At 42.3% G+C, this 23,386-nt stretch overlaps 1 protein-coding gene across 1 annotated transcript in view; it reads left to right on the top strand.

Annotated features, from left to right (window-relative positions):
- The window catches only part of LRP8 (LDL receptor related protein 8), a 194,291-nt gene that overhangs the window by 149,664 nt on the left and 21,241 nt on the right, over window positions 1-23,386 (top strand). Inside the window, exons 4-5 of the mRNA XM_050900755.1 lie at window positions 849-977; window positions 18,378-18,740. Of these exons, the coding sequence (XP_050756712.1) occupies window positions 849-977; window positions 18,378-18,740 (492 nt within the window). The remainder of the gene's footprint in view (window positions 1-848; window positions 978-18,377; window positions 18,741-23,386) is intronic.

Here is a 23,386-nt window from a genome sequence, read left to right as displayed (position 1 = left end):
GGCAGTCACAAACAGGCAGTGCTGTTGCTGCATTGAGCGTTACTCACACTGAGTATTGCAGTCCTTCTACTTAACAAGTAGCCCTAGGTTCTTAGTTGAAATCCCTGTTGATCTGTTGAAGCAACTCTGTCAGTTCATTTTGGTTGAGTTAAGCTTGAAAATAGGAGTGAGGGGTGGTATTTGTTTTACTTGCATGTTCCTGTACTGTTATGTTCCTGGAAGGGATTGGCTGGGTCAGGCACAGGCTGGAAGGACAGGAAGGTCCTTGTTTCTGGGGAAGCCTGTGCAAGGAGACCTGATTCAAGAGGCAGCAGCATGTTGCAGAGAGGAAAGTGGCAGCACAAAGCTGGGCTCTTCTAGCCCATGCACAAACTGAGATGGCAAGGAGAAGGTGGGAAAGGGCCACCAGGCCCCAAGAGTGTGTAAAGAGCCACGGGGCCTATGCACAGTTTGTTGCGACTCAGGGTCACTGGGATGGCCAGAAGCAAGAGCCTGCCTGCAAGGAAATGCTAGGTAGGAGAAGTTGCATATGAATCTGACTTCTGTTCCTCTCCCCTAATTCCTTTAACTTTAAAGTTAAGTTTCTGGGATTTTGTTGAAATAAACAGTGGTGCTTCCCCCCCCCCCTTTTTTTTTCATGTAAAAGTATTGTGATCTCTTTTGGGGAACACGTACGGGACATGTAAGCAGCCATACCTCAAAATCAGTGTTTACTTGGGATTTTATTACAATATGTTTTAGGACTGAGCCATACAAAAAAAAAGTAACTTTAAAAGTGTAAATAATGTTAGCAATGTCTAGAATTATATTTAACTTGTTTTTTTTTTTTCTTTATTATATTTTTCCAGCCAAGCAAGTATGTCCAGCTGAAAAAATTAGCTGTGGAGACTTAAGCAACAAATGTATCCCATCGTCCTGGAGATGTGATGGGCAGAAGGATTGTGAAAGTGGTATTGATGAGGCTGGCTGCACTCCTGGTGAGTTAGAGTAATACTTTAATACGTATGCAACATTTCCCTTTAGGACTATAAAAGTCCTAGAGTGACTATTACAAATTGCATGTAAAGGGATGGCTTTTCCTGCCAACAAATTCATTCACTCTACATTTGCAGTGCTAAGTAGTGAATTTTAGAAAAAGAGAGGAAAGAAGGATTCTCCAGTTGGAGATGGCTGGAGAATATAAAGTGAACTCTACGGAGAATTAAGGATTCTTTTGCTACTGTAGCAGAATATGGTTAGTCAGTTTGGAACATGATTATTAGGGTTAATACCCAGATGATGTGGTAAGGACTTAAATAAAAATGTTCAAACCTTCCTCTGTGGTAGCTCAGCAGCTTACCGCCATGTCCTTCCTCCTGTAAAGTGTAACCCCATAGACTAAGGTTAGCTTCTGCTGGGATATAATAGATAGGCGTGGACGTTTCTTTATTCATAGCTTGTTGGTTTCACTGGACAGAGAGAGAATGATATACTATTTACTGTAACTGTTTTAAATTCAGTCCCTAAATGGCCATTGCCTTTTATTAGGCCTTTCTCTGCTGAATGAAAGAGCTCTTTAACGGTGTTTTCCCTCTGTGAAAACTCCTACACTGTGTAATCTAGCCATTTCTCAAACTGTCTTTTTGATAGACTAAACATATTTAGTTCTTTATGCTTCTTGTTGTCAAATATTTTCTTTTGAATGAATGCTTGACTCATTTTTGTGGCTCCCTTCGGTATCCCAGCTGATTTTCCAACTTTCTTTTTATACAGACCGCCAGAACTTAGGGAATATCAGTCTTACCAGTCTGTGCAAAAGTAAAATCACCTTTCTAATACTGTTCTTACACAGCTCTGTTTGTTGTTATTAAATTCTTTGTGTGCAAATGATCCCAGGCTATTAAGAAGCTATCTCATGCTCTGTGTAGTTATTCACCCATCCATCAATATTTCTGGTGTTGCACGTGATATCAGCAATGTTATTTGTACTTCCAGATTGCTGGTGAAAGGGTTGAATGATTACATGCAAGCACACACTGATGTTTCTTCATTCGAAAACTGAATTTTGGGCTCTAATACCTAGCCAGTTCATAGTCCACATTATATCTTTTCATTGAAGTTGTGTAATGAAATATGTTCTATGTGAACATTTTGTGGTTCTGAGTAAAACACTGTGGATAAATTTATTTATTTGCAGTCAGCTTTATCACACAAAATCTTACCAAAGATTTTACTGTCTGAGCAACCTGTTCCAGTGTTAAGCCACTCGTAAAAATATTTTTTCTATGTCCTTTTTTACTTTTTCCTTTGTTGCATCTTGTCCCCATTGCCTCTTCTCCTTTTGCTATGCACTTCTGAGAAGAGCTGGCCTCCAGCTTTGCTGTATCACTCCTTTAGATATTGGAAAATTGCAGTAAGATCCTCTAACCTTCTCCAGGTTAACCAAACCCATTTCCCTCAGCCCCTCCTTGTGTATCATGTGCTCCAGCACCATAACCATCTTGCTAGACTTCCACTGGACCCTCTCCAGGTTGCGAATGCCTTTCCTGCACTGTCAGGGTGGCACAAAACTGGACATAGTATTTCAGATATGACCTAACAAGTACCAGCTAGAGGAGAACAACCACTTCCCTCAACCTGCTGGCCTCACCCTTGCTAATGAAACCCAGTGTGCGGTTTGTTACGTATGAAGCTCAGTATGAAGGTTCCATGCAACTCACTAATTCAGTTAACTACAGATTAGACACAAAGTTTTTCAAAGCATCTCCATTCCATATTGCACATGACTCAGAGGTCCAGGGGTAACAGTAACAGGTTACTGTGCTTATGCTGAGCCTTTGCAGCATAGTTCCAGTTGGGTTGGCTCATAAGGAAAAGGCATAGGTAGCCTTACGTTGCCTCCTGTTTCATGTGGAATTAAGTGCGTGTGCATGGACAATTCCCAAGTAATAAATTATTATGATATGGTAAGTTGGTGATATGCTTAGACCCCTGGTCCTGTGTCCTTAAAGCTAATGATGTTTTGGCAGTTTTCAAAAGTCTTTTATTTGTTTTCTGTATGAAACTCAGTGTTCTCTCTATAGCATATGCATTTTTTTTCCATTGAATGGGAGGCTTGAATTAGAGACAAATTCAGAAGATAATTGTAACTGCTATTGAAAAAATTATTGTTTTCCCAATATGGGTTAGTGAAATTAAAACAATTTTTACACTGGTGGCACCCTCCACTAATTTAATGCTACTGCTGCTGCTTACACCAGTAGGAGTTGTCTCATGGAGTCTTATTTATATTAAAAATCTACTTGAAATTGCTTTAAACTCTTTTTTTCAACGCTCTAGGTAACCCCCAAAATGAACGTAAATATGTTCTGAATGCCACATAATTTCAGCATAGCGATGCTATTAATAGATTTAGAAATAGCTGTGTGTTTCTTTTTTGGATGTTTCAGCATCTTTAGTGTTGCTTATCTTCCACTTTTTTAGTGCACATGCAGGTTCTTAAAATGGAAATTTAATCCAAGGACAAATTACCATTTTCTAATGATTGTTGGGTAACTCATGTGAAATGAATTAGTGACTTTCACCTAGTTCCTTATGACTGAGTGCTGTCCCCATGTAGGCTGCCACCTCGGTGGGTGCACATTGGCAACCTCTGCCGAGCGTTCGCTGCTGAGTCTGAATGTGGGATGGGCCGTTCTCTGGCTAGAGGACCGGGCAGAAGGGCACTGACAGGCAAACTTGGAGCTTCCTGGGTGGGTGCAAACATCAGAAGCTTTCAGTCCTAAGATCTGTTGACTCAGCACCTTTCAGAGGCGTTAAACTCACTTCGAGAAGGAAACAGGAGGCACTGCTGAATGGCTGTAGTGGGAGCGTTTTCAGTGAAGTTGCTTGTCAAATTAACATGTTTTCCTCATGGATGAGAACGAATGTGTTAGCCGTTTAAACTCTGAGAGCTTGTGGAGGATTGATAGCTATCCTCTCTTTTATCCAAATCTGATAAACCTCACTAAGCCTATCCACTGATACTCTGTTAACATTCCCGTTTCTTCTCTGTTTAGAATCCTCCTTTATCCGTTTTCTCTTATCTCAGCAGCACACAGTATCCTGACAAAAAGAAGTCTGTTCCTAGGTTCAGACCTTTTCTTTTTGTTTTTTTTAACTTCTGCACTCATGTTTTTGTTCTCATTTAAAAAGAGGCTTCAGCACTGACTGTCACCTGCAGCCCCTTGGAGCAGAGCACCCTGTCATAGCTAAGGCTGCACCTCTCACACAGCTGACCACCTTGTCTATAAATAACACATCTTTCTGGTTTAATGTTTGGAAGGGAGTTTATTTGTGCTCAGGATAATTTCTATGGTGAGAGCCTGCATGTGCAATAAACAAGTGGAAGATGACTTGAAGATATTGTGAATGAGGGCATCCAGAAGAAAAACCCTAAGCTCTTTCTAAATCCAAATCCATGTTAATAAAGCTATTACTTCAAGCTAATGTGACACTTTAAACATACCTTAACTATGGATACTCCTATTTCTTGATAGGAATAACTGGCTCTTAGCATTATAATTCTTCAAAAGAACTTGATATGTAGTTTATGAACATTACTTGAGTCTGCATTTCTGCATTGGTGATTTGTACCACTAACAATATTGTGCTGGTATCCAGATACAGGAGCAGGGCTTGGTTGTGCTGAGGCTGTGCAAGTGCCTGTCCCTATGTCAAAATGATCACAGTCCCAAGTTAAGGGAGTACCTACTGCAGGAGAGTACAGGAGAGGAAAACAATGATTATGGTAGTAGAATCATCCAAAACTGTAAGAACAGTGCAAATGTATTATGCTTCTTCCTCCTATGTCTGCTTCTGGCCTCCAACAACTTGCTTTTCAGATACTGTTCTGGATTTGATAATTCTTGATGGATTTTTCTTCTCAGAGTTATGTAATTGCTTTTTGAATCAATGTGAAATTTATCCAGTGTAGTCAGTGTAGGCACTGGCACAGCCGGCTGGAGGGAGAAAGCTGCTGTTCAGAAATTTGGGGACAAAAGCGTAGAATATGAAGAAGAGAATCTTCTGTTTGGGTTAGGTTCTCCTTTGTGCTTTGTATCAGCCACGTCCTTGGTGCATCATCTTGCATGAATGGAAACAAACTGGTGCTCTACATCCCTCTCCTTTGCTTTTGGTCAGTGTTGAAGACTTGCTGTTTTGATTGGCACCCTGTCTGATCTGAAAAACGTTTGTCACAGCAGTGCTTAGAATATCTTTCCTTCAAGGAAGGAGAGAATTTGCAGTCTTGTATGCTGTCCTTGTGTAACCCCCTTTAGGCAAAGGGTTCAGCTGCAGTTAGCAAGCTCTGGACTTACCTGAGTGCAGCTATGCTGGAAAAAAAATGCATCATTTCAAACAATGGATAAGTCAAATGTTTCCTTTGAGTTCCTCATCTCCCCCTGTACAATCCAGCCCTACAAAAAGCTAGCCTTAGGATTAAGCAAAGCAGACTGTATTCATCTGAAATAAGTGTCCTGTTTGCCATGTCTGGAGTGAGAAACAACAATTTGATAGATAAAATCCATTAAAATAAAAACTTCCACAGCGATGTGTAAAACAGCCTTTGCTGGCCTGTTAGGCCTGGTCTGGTACCAGTATTAGGAAAGCAGTTATTTTCATAGCAGTCCAGGCACTGACCCCATCATACTGCTTGGAAGCCATTATCAATGGATGGTAAGGCACTTTATTGTTGTTGTTCATCCATGAACAAGGAGGAAAAATGGTGCGATTTTAACCCAGTGGAAGAACTTCCCAAGGAAGCAATGGAAGCTGTGAATTATTTAACCTGCAGTGGATAGAGCACCAGTGATTAGGGATCCAGATTTGTGTGCACAGGCTGTAATTGCACCAGGGATTAATTGCGGGTATTAATCCTTGCATGTAGGTAGCTAAGTGCCTGTCTGCCTAAATAATTTACTTCCAGCAGGTAGGCTTTAAGTCCACTGCTAACTTCCAGTGCACAAACAATTTTTGAAAATGCAAGTATCTGCCTTTTTAAAATAAAAGAGTATATAAAAAGAAAAAAACCTTATTTTTCTGTTCTTTGGAGCAGAAGTAATTTGTGTCTTTGCTAAGTGTGTTGTAGTCATAGGTCAGGTTTAGTCCTCTAAAATAGACATCAACAGTTAATAATGTAAGGGCAGTCTTGAATTTGCTGGCTTGGAGGTACTGGCATCCTCTTTCTTATTTCACTGGTTGAGGTTTTCTGCTCCCAGTGTGCCTAACCTTTGTCACAATTGATTGGACAAGCTTAGGAACGCATTTACTGAGACTAAAAAGAGAAATTAAATATGAGAGACTGTAATTAAACATCACAACTCGGGGTCAGTCTGGACTTTGCTAACTACTGCAGAACTTGTTAAATCTCTGCTAAGAGAGATACTAAGCAGTGTTTTGTCAGCCGCTCAGGAATGCAGAGAGCATTTCAGCATGGCTTTAGAACAGAAGAGCTACCATCCTGTAACAGCTGAAATGGGCATTGAAGCCCTTTAATGCACACATCGCTTGTTCCTCCTGACAGGACTCTGGGATGCTCAACAGAGAGAGCAGGGCTCTGGCCCCATCTCTTCTGAGTGAGTTACTGGTTCTCACCTGGACCACTTCTTGCAGTCAGTATGGGAATTGTGTCTTGCAGATGAGGAGTTGGAAGTGTACAATTTTCCCCTTTCCCAATAGTCAGATACAGTCAAATGGTGTATTCATTGATATATTGATAGCATAATAAGCTATTTTCCCATGCCATGATTTATTCTGCTTAACTATAGTACAGAGACAGCGATCCATGGGAACTTGTGCAGGTAACGGACGTACTTATACTGATCTCGTAAAGTTGTTCAAGGGTGAGAGCCCGGAATTCCTGTAGGAGTCTCATGAGTGACAGCTTCATTACCGAGAGCATCTTCTTTTGGACCCTGGTCTTCTGGCTTTTCATTGCTGACCATATATCTCAGAATTAGTTCTAGATTTTCGGTGCTGTGATAATGATATGCCAGGTTAAAAGTGAACAAACTGGGTAAAGTTTTTTAAATTGATAAGGGAAACAACAGTAAGCACAGTCTTGCTCAGCTGTAAGCCACATGTCCTTGCCATGGTAGCTCACAGCCTTCACATTTCCATGGTATATATATCACTTACAAGATCCTCAGGGCAGGAGCTTTTCACTTACTCTTTCCTGGCAAAGCTCCAGGCACATGTGTGATTCTCCATAAAAAGCAGCAGTGCTTACAAGTTGAGGGGTCCTTTTCTTGGAAGGTCCAAGTGCAGAAAACTTTCAGAGTCAACTCTTTCCAGTGCCCTGCTCAATAACCCTCATGTCACCTGAGAACCATTGGCAGAAGGCAGACTTTAAAGCAGGCTAAAGCTGGTCTGATCCCTCCGGCAGATCCACCTGGTGATGAGCCAGCGGAAGTGGGGAAATTACAAAGCTGCTTTAAAGCCACCTTCCTCCACACTGCTCCTGCACCTGCACTCACATGAAATGACCTTTCTGTTGACAGTTAAATTGTTTTATCATCTTTTATCATTTCCTGTAGCAATAAGGAGCATGATGTCGTCTCAGCATCATTTTCTTCTTTATGCAATAAAAGGTACCTGTGTTTTGGATCTGAGTCACGTTTCCAGTGCTACCTATGGGGATTTGACCATACTGATTCTGTTCATTCCAAATCTCCACAGCTCCTACTGAGAGCTTTTTACTTGGTGATAATGTAGCACTTATTTTATCTTCCTTTGCAGCCTGATTAATACGTGCTTTTATCAAAGTTACGAATTCTGTTCATTACCTTCCTTAACAGCCTAGGTGCACAGTGATGTACTGTTCCTCAGTCAGCTCAGAGGGAAATCAAACCCAAAGGATCATATTTTGCCATGTATTCTCCCTGAGGAACCCCCCAAATTTAATGGGGTTAAAGCCCATAGTATTGCATTCGTGCCTGTAGAGGAAATATTTATCTACTATCACTATTCATGATTATTTCAGCATGTGATGAAAAGAGACATGGCTAGCCTGAAATTCCTGTCATTTTGTAGAAGGTAGCTGTAACTTGAGTACACTTGCCATGGTGGAGGAATCTACAATTATTTCCAAGAATGGAAAGAAAATGACTATAGATTTAACAAATGAAAGTCCTTCATAAATAAGATAAGGTAGCACAGCAATGATACCCTCTGGGCTTTACATGATGTTTAATTACTGGACAGCTGGAGGGATTAATGCTTGTGCATTATGCCCTGGCTCTCAGAAATTAAACATGTACAGCTGCCACTTTATCGCTGCTTAAAGTATTAGAGCTCCTTCGAAAGCAGTAGTAATTGCAGAAAAATCCCTATTGTTATTTAGGAAAAATCTCAGCCCATAATCATATTTGTCCTGAGTTTCTTCAGAACAAAACAGAAAAAAAAAAAAAAGAGATTGGTAGTTACCTTTAATTGCACTCTTACAGGAAGAATGAAGGTAGTTGCATTTTTAATATATTGGATGCTTGCTGTAATTAAATGTAAAATACTGCATGAATTTAGATTAGAGGTAAGATAGTCATTGTGTAAGTCAAGAATTAAACCCTAAAGCCATGGCCTAAGCTGTGCCAGGGCTCTACCTGCAGAAGGTTAGGGCAAAATGGCTTTGTTTTCGCTATTGCTGTCTCTTGAGCTTAGGTTTAAAAAAGAACAGACACGTGTAGCATTCTGCAAATGGAATTTCCCAGTACCGAGTGGTGCCTTGCTCACGACAGCAGGCTTTGGTGGTGGCCTCTGTACATTTGCTCTGTGCTGATCCCTCAGTTACAGATAAATTGTCCATATCAGTACGCTCCATGAATAATTTATTCTTTAAAGCATAATAGACAAAAACACAATATGAAAACAAGACAATTTAGAATTTGGTGCTTTTACAATGTTTCCCTGAAGGTATGCTAGGAAAAAAGAGTAGATGCAAAGAACACACTGCAAGCGCGCACACACACACACACATGTCCTACATTCCTACACACCCCAAATGATAATTTTTCACAGAGTTGTGGAAGAGTGGTATGAAAGAACTGGTTTTATAGAAAGATTTGTGGATAATTAAAATGAAAGCCTAATACTACTGGACTGTGTGTTACCTGTGCAAACACACAAAAGCTTCGTCCTGCTGCTCTTTCTGTACTTTAGCTGGAGAAGTTGTCTCCGATTCTTCTTTCCAGTCTCACATGTCATACTGTCAGAGGAGCAAAAATTGGCCTGTAGTTATGTTTATCTTCTGGGCAGTCTATCTTTCAACAGTTAGAGCTCTTGGAGTTGAAATAGCCAAGAAATTGCATCTCTTCTTGCCAAATATGATTGTATTTCATGTCCCTGAAGTGCTTTCTTTGTAAGAATGGAGCTATAATTCTGAGCCTATTCATTCAAAAAGCAAGAATCTGTTTAGTTTTATTAAGGGAAATCTTCTGTAGCTGTCAGTGCCAACGATCGTGTTACGATGGCAGATACGTGGGTAGGAGTTCTATCCTTCAGTGGCCACGGGTACATATGCGTTACGCTAATTAATGAGTGCTTAACAGTTATGCTTCCTGAGCATATGATCTGAAGACTGAATCAAAATCAGTTAGCTTGAACTCAGTACAGTCCTACGCAGGACAGGACCATGTAATGTTTGATGTAAAACCAAAAAAAAGCTGGTTTATGAGTCATGTTAATGGATAAAACAAAAAGTTATTTAAAAGTTATCCTAGTGGCTGAAATACACTATTTTCATACAGAGGGAGATACAGTGGTTGGATTAACTTTGCTTATATTTTGTGAAGAAATTTGTTTATTTGATAAAATATAACTGGGAAGGTTTAGCTCACAATAAAATACACTCGGTACACTTCTTTTTTCCAACAAGCTTAAATTAATTGCTTATGTTGTACAATTGATTCTTCATCTCAGCCCAGATCTAGCAAAGCACTGCCTTCTATTTCAAAGACGTAGAAACTGAAAGGCAAATCCTAATGCCGTAGAAATCTCACCACTATGAAAGCGAGTGCAGTTAGCACACGACCCTTACACTTTTAATTGCAGTGAGTGTCACTCAGTGCTTAAATTTTCCATTTGAGTAGAAAATCTAAGACATTTTTTCTAACAATGATTGCCATTCTTTTGTGGAATTGTGGGTACATTATGTGGGTATGTTGTTTACATCAAATAGCTGTGCCCCCTAATATCGCATAACTGAAAATAATTAGGGGCTGGTTGTTTCCTGAAAAGTCTGTCAATCTCTCCCCGTCCCAAAACCACCACAGTGGTCTTGTCTTTATAGACTTGGTCAATATAGTATGTGCGTATATTCATAACCTTGAATCTGGCTACACTGAATTCTGCCAATTGTCTCATTGTGTCCTCGATGCCTCTTTTTTAAGGTACTCTTTCCTTCAGATCAGTTGCCTTGCAAACTGTTTTATTTCAGAAGCATCTTTTTAATTGTTATTGAACCTACATTCAAACTCACTTTGGAGCGCTGTTCCTAGAAAAATGTGAGAGACAGCTGGGTAAACTGGGGGGGGGGGGTGAGATGTGTCAACTCTCAGTGTTTCCTTGTTTTGTCTGTGCTCCAGAAGGGATAATAGTGCCATGTTCTAAATGCAATGAATATTTACGTCTAATAGTGAAGCAAACTGCAATAAGAAGAAATATTTCCTTTTACAGAGAATTCCCATCAAGCAAAGTAAATTAGTGGAAGTGGAGATTTTATGGGGCAGTGACCTCATTGCTTGCAACGTGAGCACTGCTTTGTCCCTCATTACTCAGCTGAGTTAAAACCTGTGAGCCCTCAGCTGCTGTAGCCACCAGATTATCATGCTGAAAGCCAGGCTTTTCTCTCTGCCTTACCTGTTTGGCCCATTGGTTCAGAAACGTATCCTGAGGGTGGCAAATGTGGCTTTTCTTTGCTTTGTTTTTCACAGATAGGCCTGTGCGGCGATTCAGTCAATGAAGAATTGTATCTAAGAATTAAGATTTTTTTCTTTCTCTACGAGTGCTTTTCAGATGTGCACAGTTTTCATGACGTGAGAGTAGCTGCACAAGCATTAGCAGCACATGTAGCTTTGCAGTGTCAGTTGCTGCTCCCTTGTTCCTTACCTGCGTTCAATAAAGATAAGTATTGTAGATTGTTACAAACCTCCAGGATTCCCTTCTTAGTTATGGCAGTGTAAAAGACTTGATTGATTCTGGTGGAACGGTTCAGTTTTCCAGCTGGTTAAACTGGTGCCATCCCTGTGCTTGGGAATGTGTGAGTAAGGAGGAAGTGGCAGGCCAGCAACATAGCTGTGGACCAACAGACATAGGTTGGAATTCCTTGCCTTTCCCAGTCAGAAAAAAAACAGAGCTTGCAAATTTTCTGAGAATAAAACAAATTGTGCCGTTATTTGCCGATGTGACTCAAGTGTAGCTTTTAAGATTCTGATGAAGTCTCTTTCCTGAGCTGGACATAAGAAACCAGAAAGCATGGGAGAAAACAGGCAGGTATAATAAGGCAGTTGGTATCTCTGTATTAGCAGGTGAGCACAGAGTGGAAGTCTGTCCAATGGATGGAAGGTGAGATCTATGGAGTAGGCTTTTCCTGACAAAGTGTCTGTGATTTAAACTCTGCAACGGCAAAATTAACTCCTGGTCATGCAGAAAGTTCTGTGCAGGCAGTCCTCATAACCACAGGGAGTCCTGCCGAATCCAAGAGGTCTGCGTATGCAGTAATGTGGTTTTTGTGTGTACTGTCACAGGATCAAGGCCCTGTTCAGTAATGCTCTGTTCTGGTTGCTGGAAGAACGTTTACATATTCCTCAGAAATACAGAATTTTTTGTGATAATATTAGAGCAGCTGTTAGTTTCATGGATATTATCAGATGTTTCTGAGGGATTTGCCAAATTGGTGTAATTTGTAAAATTGCCGTTTTAATAAACAGGTCATGTCTGAGGGAATAGGAGTGAGCTTGTCGCGTACAGGTTCCAATTTTCAGTTAGAAAAGAAACCCGCTAAACACATCCCAGCATATTTTTTTTCCATTTAAATTTTCGTTATTACCAAACATCTCCAGTCTGATTCAGCTGATTATATTTCAATCAAAATATAAAAGAGTAATAATAATGTCTTTATCCCCACGAGATCCCCATGGGGTGTCTTGGATTTTAGCAAAAAGCAGCACAGTATCAACCTTAGGCATTCTGACCATCCTTTTTTTTTCTCCCAAGCTGCTTTATTTTACCCCTAAACCCTCTACACTGGACTCACTTGTTCTTATTTTGAGGTCATTTTCAGTCGTTTAACCAGAAGAACCTGTGATAACCTTCCTAACGCTTTCCTGGTATGAAGTAAAATTGAGGAGACTGCAAGTATGAGTTAGCAACCTTATTGCACATAAGTAACATTGAAGACAGGGAAGAAATTCAGAGTGTGCATACCTTTTGTACATAAGCTGCTTCTCTGCATAAATTGTGGGGTCATAATTAATTCTATTTTCAGAAAATTAAACCACTTCGAATGAATATATGATTCTCAGGAAATATGTTCTAAATCAGTAAATACATTTTTGAACCAACTATTATTTGTCAGCAGGGGCTTTGGCATCTGGTTGCTCCATTATAATTAACTAATACTATGCAAATACTGCTGCAGAGAATGGAAAAATAACTCATTTGTGTTTGAGGGGAGCAGTGTGGCAAAGGCAGTGAGCGCATGCAAATATTAATGTGCAAGAGTGCATGAGATGGCTCCTTATCTACATTAGTGATTTGAACAATATCAGGAATTACTATTCCTTCTCCAGTCTTCGTCTATGTGGGCTTTTCGGTATCAATCACCATAGCAACAACCACTGTTAGTAGTGAGACTGCAATTCAGCTGCATTATTCCCTCCATGGGAGGCCTGTCATTTTTTCAGAGCAACGCACTTCAAGGTCATCTTCATTTACCTTTACCTCTTTTGCTGTCCTTCCTGGAGGGCAGCTTTCCGTGGGAAACTTGTCCTTCTAGGCATGAATCCGTGCTTTAAAGACTGGTATTTGACCAAAAATCTGTATGAAATATTCAGATATTTGGTAAGCGCACCAATTGTCTGCAGACAAAACAAATAATTTAGATACAATTAAGCCTGAAAATAAATACTAGTTAAATAAAACTAACATGGTGACAGCATTGGTAACTGTCCTGGGAGTTCCAGCTTAATTTAGCCTGTCTGGACTCTGTGACCTCCTTATCCATGGTCCAGCTCAGAGATTAATTTTTGTGGGCTGTGGTAGCTCGGTTTGCGCTTCGCGCAGAATACCTGGGCAGATGGAGCTCAGGCATTCCACTCCTGCAGCCATGTGGAGCTCAGATCCTAAACCTCACAGCTTAGCAGAGTTTCTGAAGTCCACCAGCCTTTCCAGCCAGTGTTGTAGCAGTGATAAATCAACAGCAGATCTCTCCTTCCCCAATGTAAATGTTAGTGTGCGCAAATCATCCTTTGCCTTCTTTAGAAGATCTGTTACCAGATTTAAGCAAACAAGAAATTTTGAGCCACACTTTTTTAAGTTGCTTTGGGGGGGTTGTCAGAAAAAATGCAGTGTAATCATCTTATTTTCTTGTCTTCAGCATCAGTAATTGCCACAAATTTTACCAAATAATTATCTTTCTTTAAGCCATTCATGTAATTTCAAGTGGAACTGACTTTTTTGGAGGAGAGAGATGAATTAAATATCTGACTCTTACTGAAAAGCTAGAAAATCTTTAATTAAAGATTAGCAGTGGCAGCAGTTATAGTCCATTGTACATAATTCCCAGCTCCTATTAATGATGGATATGCTGTTTATTTCATATTTTGAGTTTTATCCAGATTTGAGGACTCATGCTTGGTAGAGATGTCCATTGTAGAAACGTTATGTACAAATATATAATTTTTGAAATTACAGTTCTCAGAGTGCCCTGTATCTTTAGAGCATTCTGCTTTTCTCTATAAGTACTTAAAAAGCATGTGGTAGAATTATCTTAATTTTTTGGTGCAGCGCCTGAGCTAAAATTGTCCCTGCTGCACCAGACTACTCACTAAAGCCTCTGGTTAAATCCTGGCTCCGGGCAAAAGAGAACCAGCCGGTACTGAAACACTAACTCCACAACTTCAATCTATCTTTTTTTTTTTTTAACTTCCTTCATTCAAAGACTGCTTCTGCTCCACTCTCCCCAAGAGATGTGAGAAGACTGCAGCTGAGGCTGTGGGGCAAAAACTGTGACGGTTGTGCTGTATGAATTGGCATATAGTACAAGGCAGAAATTAATGCAGAACACCTCTGGTATATATTGTCTATAGGCCAAAGCACATGTACACTATCATTTAGATGTGATATTTTGCTTCCTGAAACTGTGAAGAACCTTAACAGATTACAGTACTCTACAAAACTGCTTTTGTAATTATGCTTGTTTACTGCTTTGAAGCCTGTTGGTTAAACACTTCTTCTTGACAAACATTTCCAAGATTTCTACTGGGATCACTTCATATTTGAAGTAGGTTTTGCACCTTAGAGTACGACGTTTATTAATTTCTTTGGCACTAAGGAAAGCAAGCTAATATTTGTTTCCTTTGTTTTGCACGAATAAGCTTACAGGTAGCAAAATCAGAGGATGCAAACAAATTGCTCAAGTCAAAGAAAAAATACCCCAGTGATCATTTAATTACTATTCACACATTTTCTATTGAAATGCTTTGGAGACAGTGAAATGCTGTAGTGATGGGACAACCTAGGTACCCTAACAGATTTATGAAAGGAGATGTGAAGTAAACTGTCCCTGGGACTTTACTTCCCCATCCTCATCTCCCCAGGTGCTATGTAAGATAATTTGTAGCGCTGCTTTTTATTAGGTTCTTCAAACCAGCACCAAACCATGCAGCAGGGACCGCAAAGAGCATGAGCATGCTGGCTCTTGTCTAGGTACAGAGGGACCGTAAGCAGCTTTTCTCCTCCGTTGCCTGTTTGTGCCAGAGCAAGTCCCCGAGTGGCTGGAAGCTGCAGACTTTGCTTTATCCTGGCATGCCCTGCAGATTTCAGCTGTCAGAGAGGATAACGGAAGGGTGAGAGGAACTGGGACGTTATCTGCCTTCCTGTGGCCAGCAGGAGAGCCAGCTGCACACAGAGACAGAGGTCTCTGCTGGAGGTATGTGTGACCCAGAAGGAACTGTCCCATTTGAGCTGGCCTGAAGATGATCATTAGGTCTGTAAATGAAGAAAAGGGCATTTTTATTTCTTGAGTTCACCAGGAGGTGCCTACAGTAGCCTTCTGTAGTGAGGGACCGTGTGCTGCTCCCATTTGGCACTGCCGCTGGCTGCTAGTGCATGCACTGCAGTGGCCCCTGTGACAGCTCCAGTGGCTGTCCAGTGGCCTCCTTGGCATGGCACAGTGGTAGCAGCCCATCAGTCTTACTGGTTGTCCCAGCAGCGTATGGCTGCTGTAATTGCAGGCAGGAAGACCTGAGCACAAAGAGCTGCTCTTCTGCCTCCTAGGCCTTGTCCCAGTGCAAGTGATGCCCTGTCAGTGCTGGTGCCACTGCCCCTGGCTTTAGCTGCACGAGTGAGTTGCGGAGATTGATCCCCACCTAAGGACTGCAGTGGTGGGAAGGGGGAGTTAGCAACAGACAGACTGCTGTGCTTGTTCAGTGGAGGGAGAACTTGTAGTCTCTAGTGCTGTCATCACACTAAATTCAATTTTTAAAAAGAAATAAAATAATCATGACCATGTGATTTTACTAGCTAGTAATTCACAAGCTTCACTGAGAAAGTCCTCATGAGAGGTTACAAAAGCTGAACTGCTTCTATTTTCTGGCTGCGATTATCAGTAATTTTATATCTGTACTGAGATTTGTAGGTGCAGAGGAGGAGCTTTTGTGCAAACTTCCATTGTCTGTATCCCACACATATGTTTATCAGTCACTAATTTGCCAATGCAGCAGATTTCTGAAGGGAAATGCATACAGACAGAAGGAGGGGTGGAGGTGGGACCAGGAAAACAATAAGGGAAAAAAGATGAGCTCATTACAGTTGGGGGAAAGGAAATTAATGCACGTTTGGAGTGTGCAAATCATTACAACCTTGCCCAAAAATTAGGGATCAAAGGACTAAGCAAAATTTTGCTCACTGATCTGTTTCTGAGATTCATCAAAATAGTGCCAGAAAAGCAATTTCTTCTTCTCAGCCTTGATCTGGTACAGAAACTGTACATAGCCCTAGAAATATTCCCGTTTCTCACTTCCTTTTTTAAATAGATCGGTAAGATTATAACTGTTGCCTTAAATTTCCACCTGGCAATTCCATATTATGCATCATCTGAAGAGAGCGTTAGGTTATACAGCTGTGTGTACTGATCAGTAAGGCTAATAGATTATTTTATTTCTAGTTATGGGATAAGGATAGAAAAGTATGCTCAATGAAGAAAAAGAGCAGAATTTGGGTGAAAACCGGAGCATTTTAATGGTCTCAATTCTGCCATGCAAAAGAGATTTTTTTTTTTAGATGCTTCTCCATCAGAGTGTGCTCATATTTTAGGTCCTTGTGAGAGGAATTCATCTCTTAATATTAGTTGTCTGATGTCAGTTCCCTCTGTTTGGAGAGGAGAAATATTAGCCCCTCCAAGGGACAGTTCTTATCCCAAGGTAGGTGGCAGGAGTTGCCTGTTGAGGGCATCTCTCTATATCCAAAATACTCTACCAAGTACAGAAGGAGCCTGAGCAACCCGCCTGGACCAGATGATACTTTGGTGTCTAACACTAAGTGCTCCTTTGGTGACCACACTCTACATTTAATTATTGATGTCAAGTTGGGCACACAGCAGTGTGCAGCTGAGATTCTCTTTTAACGTTTGTCCCTGTTGGAGGCAGTTTGGGTCGTAGCCAGTGCATGGTAGTATTGCACCAAGGAAGGCAAACCTCTTTTTCTTCTGATTAGGCAGATTGCTACTCTGATAGACACAGTAACATCTGGAAAACCTGGGACTAAATGGGACAGAGCACAGGGCAGGAGAGGAGAAGTACATACATTGTCACGCTCTGATGTAAAACTACAGGCTGCTTAGGTTAACAGACAGAGCCCAGCAAGTTTGCCAGCTAGAAAGTAAATAAGTGTCCATGTACAATTGAACATGTTCTTAATTGCTAGAAATAGAGTTTCATTGCCAGGTATAAAACAGACATAATATTTCAGTAGAATACCACTGGGTTCCTGTCGTTGGCTGAAAGCTGGGATATGACAACTCCTTTACAGAGATTCTGCTGCTTTCCAGATGCACTTGCCATTGCTGCGATCGGTACCATCTGAACTGTGTGGTTTATCATAGGGGCTCTGCAGATACGACAGTAAATAGTTCTGCTTCTGAAGACAATAAGATTCCCAAGTGCAATGTAAAAAAAAAAAAAAAGTTTGTTGTAATTTATTTGTATGTATTTATTGTACTTGTAATTTATCAAAGCTGTAACTTTCCTGTAGATGACTGGAACTGCAGAAGCACAATTCTTTTTTAAGTAACTACCTAAAAGTACTTATGGAGAATTTCTTCCACGGTTTTGGTTCCCCCACATCTTGATGAAATAAAGTGACTGTGAACTGCACATTGTTGGAGTACCTGAAAGTTTAATTTGAGCAGGCTTCTCTGGTTCAGCTGTCCATTAGGCTTGCAGAGGAGAGTACTCCACTCAGCTTCCTATCTGACAAACGCCTCATTTGTATGTTAATGTTGAGTTGTGATTTCCAGGGAAGGCATTCAGTGTGTTGTAAAGGGCCTTACTGGCAGATTGCAGCTAAATTGATGCTCGACTCACTAAATATTTACCCTACACATCCCACTTAATATGTCCAGAACCAGGCATGCTGTGAAATCCTGAAACCTGATTCTGTGCTTGTGAAAGTCAGGAAGCTGATAATGTCAGCACGGAGCAAAGCAAAGCGCTGTGCAAGTCCACCAGCGCGTGCCAGCACACCTCCAGCCTGCCCTGTAATCTCCCTGCTCTTTCCATGCTGTCACCCCATACACCGGGGCTTCCCTGGCTGCTCTTGCCTCAATGCCAGGGCAGCACTGTAGTGGCTCCCCACTTTTCCTACCTGCAGTTCTCACAGCCCTGCTGCCCCTTCTTCTTCAGGGCTGCCTATGGCCCGTAGAGGGTGCATCCTGTGGCACAGCTGGGGAGATGACCACTGCGTCTTCACCTGCTCCTTGCTGTGTAGTTTACCATTGGGAAAAATGTTTTGGGTTAGGACAGCCAAGGTAATGCTTTTGCGCCCTCGCCCTCCCCCTGTCTCAGGCATTCCTAATGTGCTAAAGCTGGCACAGTGGTGAGGGGTAGGTTGGAGACCTCACAGCTCACCTGTTTGTTTTTATTCCCAAGCCTGTCCTCCCAATGAGTTCCAGTGCAGTAACAAGTCGTGCATCTCCATCACCTTCGTGTGTGACGGTGACAATGACTGTGGGGATGGCAGTGATGAAAGAAAATGCTCCCCTCTGACCTGCAACCCCAATGAGTTCCAGTGCAACAACAGTGTGTGCATCCCAGAGCTGTGGGTCTGTGATAATCAGCCAGACTGTGAGGATCAGTCAGACGAGTCCGTAGAGAAGTGTGGCTACGATGCCAAGGCCCTCAACACCTGCGCGGCTCATGAGTTCCAGTGCAGCAATGGTGAATGCATCCATCTGAACTGGAAGTGTGACGGGGACGAAGACTGCAAGGACAAGTCGGATGAGCAGGATTGCCGTGAGTGTCTGCAGGGGTAGGGCAGGGCTGAGGGCTCTCCTTTGGGGGGAGAGGGGCCAGAAGGCTGCTGTGGGCTGTGTTTTAAGGGAAGTCTTTGATGTCTATGCAGCAACTGTGTGCCTGACAAGGAGCATTTGTGTCCCAAATGGCATGGCTGAGTGCACAACCCGGCAGGGTCAGGTATATTCCAGACTCCTTTTATGCTTTTTCCTTGAGGTTTCAGAGTGGAGGTGCAAGAGCTGTTGGATGGTACCGTGCCTCAGAAGAGATCTGTTTCACTAGAAAGACAAGGAATGGAAAATGGGAAAAATGTTCAAAGCCCTCAGGCTGCATGGTGGGGTCATAGCCTGGAGGTTAGAAGCTGCAATACTAAAGGGAATATATGATCAGCATAAAAAAAATAATTAATATTCTGCCTCTGAAGTTAGAGTATACTGAACAAGGCAGTCAAGAGCAGCACCTCTGAAGAATCCAGTTTGAAATGCACTTTGAGCTTGGCTTGATAAAGGCACAGAGCTAATAAATAATGGATTTCTTTTCAGCTGGCTTTATACATTTAACATGGTGGTGTTGGTGTGTGTGGTATTTTGAATGTTTCATCCATTTTTAGCCACTAAACTGTTCAAGCTGGTCACTTACCTGAGGAGGGAGAGAGACAAGAAAGTAAGAGCAAAATGTTTTGCTAAAATATTCATAATGACAAGATTGAAATAAAATAAAATATTTACATAGCTGTATATATTTAGCAGCTCTGACATTGGGCCACCTCTGGGGAGGAATGCAGCAACCAGCTGCCGAAACCAGACGTTTTTGCAAAGGTACCTAGGAAAATTTACCACTTTTGCCAGCACCATCTTTTCATACCCATGACAACACTGAGTCCAGGCTGGTGAGCTCAGAGCAGCTGTGTGGGAGAGCCCTTCAAGGAGCAGGGGAATCAGACTCTCTCCCAGGCAGAGAGAGGCAGATGTAAATTCAGTGGCTTCTTTAGCAAGAGGAGGAGGATGTAGTAAGTCCTGGACACCACTGTTTACACTGCAGGAGAGCAGGGGGACGAGCCACAGGTAACCCTGGAGCTGCTGTGCCTTTAAAAGAGTCAAGGACTCTTTTAAGAGGCGAGAGCAGAGTAGGAGAAGCCAAATATGTTTTGTTAGGAAGAGAGCAGCTTTGACCGCTGGGTACAAGGATATCATCGTTGTCAACCCTCTTCCGAGTAGGGGTGGATTAGGTAGGATGTCTTTTCCTTCATCTCCAAGAAGGTGATACAGGAGCTGACAGAGCTCTTGGGCAGCAGGTACCCAGGCAATACTTCCAGGGTCTGAAGTGTTGCAGGGATAGTGGAGTCAGGAGACAAAGTTGGTTCCTGGCATCCCATTTCAGTGTGAAGTGACTGTAAGAAAGCCAGGCAGGACATGTCTGGTGGACAGGTGCACTGCCAGCTGGGACAGCCTGTGGTGTTTGGTGCCTGTACTTGTATCCTCTCCGAATCAGGAGGCAGTAGCTAGGCCCACATGACAAACACAGGTGAAGAACTGGTGTCTGGCGCAGGGGTCTCCCAGCAGAACTGATCTCTGTCCCAAAGGTTGCATTCCCTGCAATGATGGCAACCTGGCAGGATGGCTGAGTTTAGACAACTCAGGAGAGGGAAAGGTGAGCTCCCTTCTATTTCCAAGTGGTGAAAGAGGAGAGCAGCTTACAGATGGCGCTTTCCGATGAAATGTCTCTAAAATTTCAATCCCTGTTGTTCAACTTGAATTAAGTCTTTTACAGGACCCATTTACTTTGACACTCTGCTGGGTGAGAGGAGTGGGACTGTGCCCATGTACCTTGCTGAGGCAGAGGGAGCACTCTGTTCCCCAGCTTCTTTCCTTGATCTGACAGACACCAGCAATATCCAGCTGAGCTCCAGCCGCTGAGATGTGAGGCCCAAAAGAAGCACGGCTCTGACAGCATCCCTCAGCTACAGAGCTGCTTCACCAAGTAGCACCTCCAGATATGCCAAGGGCAGCCTCCCTGGGGCAGAGGACGCAGCTGGACACCACTGCAGCACAGCACAGTGCTGACAACCAGTGGAGGAAGGAGGAAATGTGGCAGAAGTGACTTGAGACAATCTCTGACTAGCGGAGATTTAGCATCCGAGGTTTTTTTTCCAGTAAGTCTCAGTACAGCACAATGTGCAGCTTATCCACCCAGGAGAAACGAGCATGTGAGCTGCTTCTGCTGCTTTTAGTCCTGTGGGCCAGGAAACAGTGGGATTCAAAGCCCCATGTTTTAGCTACTGCACTGCTCCTCTGTACAGAGGGCCTGGTTCTGCGCTTTACACCCATGCAAACTAGGAGTCACCTTCAGTGCCACAGAGGTGCATAAACCTGCTGCTGTTTACACCACGGGGAGAGGAATCTCTAAAGTCATAGCCAGGAGAGGACTTGCGGCACTGAGTGCTCATGTAGCTGATGGGTCAACTGGGTCATAGTCAAAACTAATGTTGCTTCCCCATCCTAAATGCAGCTGTTGCTTGGGCGCACACGCCTGCAGTAAGAAAGTGACATTTGAGAGCTCTGGAAACTCAGCATCACTGTTCATCTGTTGGACTGAAGAGTTTAGGGATTGACCTTTATTATTTTTTTTCCTCTCCAGAAATTCTCTTTTTGAGATCAGTATCGTGTGGCACGCAGGGAGTGACAGGTATATGACACTGCTCCATCCCCTTAGCAACAGGGATGGCACAAGTACCGCTAGGTTTGACTTGATTAAAACTGCAGATACCAGCCCTACGTCTTCTCTTGCCAATGGGAATCATATGGGGTTTGCATTGTATAAAATAGACGGATGGGAGCTAATGCTTTTAAAAAAGTCCTGAGGCCGTCACCAGTCATTTGTTATAATCATTTTGGGGTAATAAACGAGTAGAGCAGAAATGAAGGGTGACAATTGGTGAACAGGTTTTGGCAGCAAGACAGCAAATAAATAGGAGGGAATGAGTCATTTCAGGAAAGCTGTGTGAGAACATTGAATGGTTGGGGTTTTTCACCTAGCATATATATTCAAATATGTATATATATTTATAAAATGAACATTAGGTTAGAGTTATTAGTCTCCAAATTGGGAATGGTTGTGTTTTAAAATGTCCTTTGCAACTCACATTAGGGCATCCAGGAGGGAGAATAAATAATGCTTACAACTGACAGCTAGAAAACAAATCCCTTGAGACCTGACCTCACACTTTTGTGCCTCTGTCTCCCCATCTATAAAATCGGATTGATGCATTTTGCAAATGCTGGGGTTTTCTTGAGATTAAGTTCGGGGGGGGGGGGGGGAGAGGGAACAAAAGACAGGCGAAACACAGGCTCAGACTTGGAATCTGGAATATATCTGCTGAATTTGAGCAATACAGCTTTGTGCCCAGTACTTGCAAATGGGAAGTAGGTCTGAGTGCGCCTGTTAATTTAGCAGGGCTTTGGTAAATTGTTTCATAGTTGATTTGCGGAGCAGAGGAGATGGCTATAAAACTGCTGAGATTCACTGATTTAAACCCTCCAAAATAGCACAGCGATTTTCTGAACATCTTGTGCAAATAAACAGCACAGCTCTTCCCTCTTCTTGGGATATTGCTCTGCTTTGGGAATGGCCCTGATGGCAACCTGCTGTCAACTCTGCCAGTGGTGATGAGATGGGTTTGTGTCCCAGCTTCAGGATAACAAAGTTCCTGGCCCTCTCCCCTCAAACTTATGCTCTCCAAGCCAGGTATAAATATAGCATTCTCTCTCCTCCTACTGAAAAATGCACCAAAAAATAGAAATGCTGTATGTGCATTTAATATCTTTGTGATCAGTAAGAGTTGTTACTGTATCTGCTCTTTTTAGATGTCTATTAAGAGGCTCAGGGGCCATTCCTCAAAGGTCTGAACTTCCACAGCTCTGCTGGCGTGGGAAGTGAGCCAGGAAACCAAGCCTGGTCTCCAAACTTCGGTCTCTTCTTCCTGAAGCAAAGCTTTGTGCAATGATGTTGTACAGTCCCACATCTGTGTTTTGCAGTCCCTGTAGCAACTGAGCTAAGAGCTGTGCTGGCACTTTTCTCTCAGTCTTGTAGTGCTTGTGCAACATGGTCTTTGCAGTTCCTGCAAAATTCTCCTTCATTTTAATTTGTTTTAGGATTAGAAACCTTTCAATTTTTAGGATCTAGCTATAACTGCTTTTTAGAAGAGCTTTGAAGATTACAATTGAGGACAATTAGTAGGTTTTATAACAGCTGCCTTCCAAATCTGTAGCTGTTGTCATGCAGATTTACTTGATGAACTGGAGACCTGTTCCTGCTCCAGGAAAGACAAGACCCCTATTGCCTTTAATTACATGTTACACTTTTGTTGGGGGGTTAATAACTTATAGTCAGAAATGGAGGACCATCCTTTCGTGTCTCCACATATAGGTGTTGCTACAGAAAAGGTCAAGTAAACTGTTTTTCATGTTGGAGGTGAAGACAAGAAATAATTGTGGCAAGGAAATTTTTGGCTAGACAGTAGGAAAAGCTTTGCAATGGCCAAGGTTTAGCTTGGAAGAGGTCAGGATTGCCTAGGAGGAAGGTGGTCTCTCCATCGTCAGGGCTTCTCCTTGCAGGTGGTTGTACATGGCAGGAACGGTTCAAGCAGA

The sequence above is a fragment of the Gymnogyps californianus genome, chromosome 8, assembly GCF_018139145.2.
Source record: "Gymnogyps californianus isolate 813 chromosome 8, ASM1813914v2, whole genome shotgun sequence".
Classification (NCBI taxonomy): Eukaryota; Metazoa; Chordata; class Aves; order Accipitriformes; family Cathartidae; genus Gymnogyps; species Gymnogyps californianus.
Note: the sequence above shows the minus strand (reverse complement) of the source record. Positions and strands in the feature narration are given on the sequence as shown.